This window comes from Mastomys coucha, unplaced genomic scaffold, assembly GCF_008632895.1.
Source record: "Mastomys coucha isolate ucsf_1 unplaced genomic scaffold, UCSF_Mcou_1 pScaffold22, whole genome shotgun sequence".
Lineage (NCBI taxonomy): Eukaryota > Metazoa > Chordata > Mammalia > Rodentia > Muridae > Mastomys > Mastomys coucha.
This window is the reverse complement of record NW_022196905.1, coordinates 153,585,892-153,591,447: the sequence shown is the minus strand read 5'-3', so window position 1 is coordinate 153,591,447 and position 5,556 is coordinate 153,585,892. Positions and strand designations below refer to the sequence as shown.

At 44.3% G+C, this 5,556-nt stretch overlaps 1 protein-coding gene across 8 annotated transcripts in view; it reads right to left on the bottom strand.

Annotated features, from left to right (window-relative positions):
* Myo16 (myosin XVI) overlaps positions 1-5,556 on the bottom strand; it is a 509,596-nt gene that overhangs the window by 252,369 nt on the left and 251,671 nt on the right. For all 8 annotated transcript variants that reach the window (XM_031339016.1, XM_031339015.1, XM_031339017.1 and 5 more), the window contains one exon: positions 3,696-3,806. In XM_031339016.1, coding sequence (XP_031194876.1) covers positions 3,696-3,806 — 111 coding nt within the window. The remainder of the gene's footprint in view (positions 1-3,695; positions 3,807-5,556) is intronic.

Sequence of the window (5,556 nt, the reverse complement as noted above, 5' to 3'; positions counted from 1 at the left end):
ATAAAAAAAAACCCAAAGCCCAAGGGGCCAGAAATAGAGTCTGTGGGTTCTGGCTTTCCCCTGAATGACCATGCATTCCTTTATGCAGAAAGTGTCACAATGCAGCACACTACAGCAGACATAACTGTCTACTGCACTGAAAGCAGACAGGAAGTCAAGGGAAGCCCAGGCCTTTCCTAAAGGAGAGGGAGATGACACAGTGGGAGTGGGGCTCAGAGCCGGTGGCAGAACTGCAGGTTGGACCTGATGACATCTTGCAAAGGGGGTCATGGGATTCCCAAGATGGGCAGAAGCAGAGTGTGAGCCTCGCCAGGTGTTCACACCAGTGACCTCACCAGAGCCTGCCATCAAGCACCTTGGTTGGCTGAGAAAGGAAGAGTCCATGTTCGAGGCTGGCCTGGGGAGCTTGCCAGCCAGCCCCTGTCTCAGCAGGGTGAAATGAGATAAAGGATAGAGCTCAGTGGGGAAGCTCCTGCTTAGCACTTGTGAGGCTCCGGGTTCCATTCCTCCACATCACAAAACAGAATTGGAGAAGACATCAAACGCCAGTTCTCCTTATCAGTACACAGCCTGAGAAGCCAGAAGAACACAGCTGCAGGGGTTCCATGGGTCAGGAGAGTTGTGGGGGGGACTGGAGGAGTCATGGGGGCAGGAGCAGCAAGGAGAGGGCAAAGACCAAACACACCTATTATTGGAATACGGAGACATCTCCTAAGCAGGTCTTTCTATCTGGGGAAGGTAAGAGCTTGTTTTAGTTCTTTTTGACCATGGGCTGATATTTATATAAAACAGCAATCTCTGAGATTCAGGATTGAAAAAAAGACAAAGACATAGAAAACATGAATTCCAAATCTCAGGCTTGAATTAAAGAACCAAACTGCCGAACAAAGGCAGCCACAGTGGCACATGGCTGAATTCTAGCATGTAAGAGGTGGAGGATGGAGAATCAGGAGTTCAAGGACAGCCTAAGAAACTTCATTCTTTAGCTCAAAGGTCCAACAAAATAAATTCCAATATGGGTCTCCAATGTTCTGATCTCTTTGCAGATCTGTAGTAAAAAGTTCACATGGCCAACAGTCCATAGAAGATACCCAAAGGCATTAATTGTCTGGAATTTAGATAACATGTCAGTCTTTTAGATGTGACATCAACTACTGCAGTGGCAAGACCACAACTGACATGACCTTTAGCACGGATGTTATTCCTGATGATCCAGATAGAGAAAGATTCTGAATAGAGTAGGTTATAGTTAAGACCACCTACTTCAAGGACTGTGTGTGTGGTGGTGGTGGTGGGGTGGTGGAGAGGAAGAACCTGGCCTTCAACATCAGCAGCACTGGCCAGGCTTTATATGAATATAACTGCCTGGTTCTACCTCCATCAAGTCCAGAGTCCGGCATAGGAGCTACATGTCAACCACAGCACAAGGAGAACCCTACTCCTCATCCCATGATGCATATCCTTATAAGGGAGAGCCCACTGTGATACAGTTTGGAGATTAAGGGGAGACACAGAGATAAAAGCATATTTGAGTGGGATTCCAGAAAGTTCTGTTCTGCACAAAGCAGAAGGAAAATGCTGGAGCACAGAGAAGAATCCCTGGAAAGCTCCCAATGCAGGAAGGAGAGCACCTATTGCTTTCTGAGTGACAGGCAATGAAGCCCACTCGTGGTTAGTCTGTTGGTTTGGGTGGTTTCTCAGCCATGATGCCAACCTCAGACAAACAGCTGTGTTCTACCTGCCATGGGAAGCAACAGGACAAGACTCCTGAAAGGAGCTCTGTGGCTGTCTGTAAAGGATGTTTTAGTTAACTGTGAGCTCAGATGGTGAGGAAAGAAGGACCTCTCAAGTTGGGGGATGGCAGGGCATGGAGAGTGGTGACCATAGGGACCCCAGCATCACAGAGCCAAGATGGTAATGACCCCAGGTGCACAGAGCAGGGTTAAGAAAGCAGGAACTGTGGTTTTCCCAATAGTGGATGGGATGAGTAGAAGTGTAGGGGACAGAGAAACTTGATGAGAACAAAGGAATTAAGGAACAAAAACCAATTCAGTCTTTCGATAGGCTTGGTGGTATTAAACCCTCAGCAGGCTGAGGCAGGAAGATTGCAAGGGCTAGATCATCTTAGGCTATGACTTCCAGGGCAGTCTAGACAATTATCCAGATGAAATGCAAAGAAAAGACCAGGGGTGTAGACCAATAGTACTGAACTTAGCAGCATGCACTGGGCGCTGGATTTATAGTCCTGGGTAGTACAAAAATAAAACAAGTTAAAGAAAAATGAAAAGTAAAGAATGAAAGAACAAAGAAGAGAAACAAAAGGAAAGAAAAGAAACAAAAACACATCATGAAAGCACTGTGGAGATAGATAATAAAAACCACAATAGTCAGACTTAACCACTTATGCCAATGGCAAAGTTCCAACAATTGTGATGCATGTGCTTGATTTTAAATATATTTGTGGTGGCAGGCCATTTATTGAAGCCTTGAGAGGCTGGGTTGCAGCTTCATGGGTTAATCAGGACTTGACAACTCATTACTTGCTGGGAAATCTCAGCCTTCACATTTACATGAAAATGACTTAATCAGATTCTCCACAGATTAGGACTGAATGGGTGTTATCAGGGAATGTGACAGATTCTGGCATAATCAGAAATCTCCACAGGCACTTGGACTGAATTGTCCTGGGCTCTGTATGGGACAGAACAAAATCAACCAGAGTGTGGAGGGAGGCTAGTGTCGGGGTTGGGGGGACAGAGGGAGGCTAGGGGGAGATGGATTTCCAGACTACAGGCTGTCTACATTGTTACTGGCATTAAAAAGCTAACATACAAAAAAAAGGTTTGAACAATTTTAACTCATTCTCCATCTAAATGACATTTCTTGCATCAATTTATTGCCCAGAGAGACACTGCCTGAGACTGGGGACAATACTTAGTACAGCCCACAGAGCCTTTGGTGTCTGGGACAGACTGAGATTTATAAGCAGCTGATCTATAGATCTTGCTGGGTCTGGAAAGATCTCCCACTCAGTCAAGACAACAGAAAAGGCACAAAGAGTGTGGAAATGAAATCAGAGGAGGAGGACATGACTATTCTTACAGCACAGACAAGACATTATTGTGGATATAAAAGAGAAAGTAGAGGGAAGAGTGCAGGCTAAATCAGGGAGACTAAACCAGGCCATGAGAGGAGGAGAGGGAGGGAAAGCAAGGGAGAGGAGCCACTGACCAAGAGGAGAGCTAGGGACAAGAGGCCAAGACATCAGCATACCCAAAATGGCTGGATTGTGTTGGGATCAGGCTAGGGGAAAGGAAGTGAAACCCAGCCCCTGGGGGTTAGAGGATGGGGGGGGGCAGAGTGAAGAGTGCTGGGAGGGAGCCAGGGGTACTGAGGGATGCTGGGAGAGCTGGCCAGTATCTGCTTTGGTTTGTTAGTGGGCAACTCAACAAGCCATTTGTCTCAAGTTCCTGAGACCCAACACATCGAGAGCCGCTGTCTTTGTGCAGAGTACTAGCTTACACTTCATTCTGAATTGGGGATGTTGCTGAATATAAAGTTCCCAAGAAGAGACCGAACTCTACAAAACTCAACCTCAGCCATCCCCATGGCCAGAAGCTTGCAGAGACCCGTCGCTTGCAACCTCTGTGTCCATAGTGGGGACACAAGGGGCATGGCAGTCCTGTGGCACTCACATGTATCTGGTCATTTCCGAAGCGCTTCTGAATTTCATATAGCAGGCTGCTGTCATTAAGCTCACTGAGTGTAGCTAGGTCATCGCTGGGAGCTGGAGGTGTGAGCTGGACCTGTGGGGCAAGATAAAGGCCAGTCTCATCAACTTTAGTCACTTTCTGATCAGCTCTTCACATGTGCATCCTCCAATTTCAGAGCTCTAAGTTCTAAGACCATGGGGATAAGAAACCAATGTTAAAAGGGAGATGGTTGGAGGAAGCAGATCATTCAGAACAGGGTTTGGGTTCCATATCTATAAGTCATTCACACACACACACACACACACACACACATATACACACACACACATATACACACACACACACACACACTCACACACATATACACACACAAACACACACACACATATACACACACATATATACATACACACATGCACATACTCACACATACATATATACACACACACACACACACTCTCACACACACACTCACACACACACACACACTCACACATACACACACATGGGCACACACACATTTACACACACACCTTCACACACTCTCGTGTGTGCAACACCTGTGTCTAGGTCCTTATGCCTTGAAGACCACCATCAAGTTGACTGATCTCTCTTATCTCCAAATTTTAAGTCATATCTGTGTGGCCCAATCTTTGAAGGGCTCAAGTGACATTCAAGCATTTGTTAGTTCCCAAAGCTAAGCCTATGAGACTGTTTTGGGCATAGAAAGGCAGGGGTCCGGGTTCTGCTTTCTCAGGGGATAGAGTCAGGTCTTCAAGGGAGTCCCCAGATTTGGGGCTTTTGATTTTTATTCTGCTTTACATTGATTTTAAGATTAAGGTGTCTCTGTGAGACTAGGTAATTGGCTGGAGGAAAAATCACACTTTTCCCTTTAAAACCAAGGGATGTTTAAATAACTGCTTCAAATAAATTATTTCAAAATAAGTGTTTCAAATAAATCCAGATGGTTGTGGTCTTTTTAATTAGATGGAAACCAGCAGTCTCCACGTGAGAAATGCACAGTGCTTAATCCAATGGGCCTAGAACTTGCTCTAGCAGCAGACACTTGACAGTATAGAGCAGCTTTGACTCGCTCATGTCAAGCCGAGGAAACAACAGAAGAATCTGTGTAGGGCCTGCGAGCAGAGGGCACACAGGAGGCAAAGAAGGTTTGCTGGGATCTCCGCGATTCTGATACGGTCCATGTTCTCCTTGAACTTCACATCTACATTCCACACATATTGCTTATTCTGTGTTCTTTTGCTGAATGACTTAAATACAATTATCACTGTTTATCTGGTGGGAGGTATCTGCAGATCTGCAGAGTGAAATCATAACACATCTTTTTTTGTTGTTTTTTGCAATTAGAAAAGCCTTTATTTACACGCTGTAAATGTTTCCTGCCTCCAATTAAAAGTGTGTGTTTGTTTACTTGCACTGCCAGGAACTGGGCTGCAGTCTAGAAACTGAAAACAATCCAGGATACATAATCAGAGTAAGCGAGAAACTGAAAGTAGAGTACTTCAAGAAATGAATGAAAAAGGATTTTTTTTTTCAAAAATAGAATAATATTTAGAAACTGTGCTGGGTCAGTTGATATAGTGAAATTTTTTTTTTCCAAATACAGATTCATGAATGCTCATTTATTCATTTATACATTTCCATTCCAATGCCAGTTTGCATGTATTCTCACAATTACATACTTTTTTCTTTTTAGTTTTAAAAATCCCTTAAAGTTGAATTTATTTATTTTTTTCTGGATTCCTTATTTTTTTATTTTTTTTAATTGGATATTTTCTTTATTTACATGTCATATGATATTTCCTTCCCCAGGTTCCCCTCC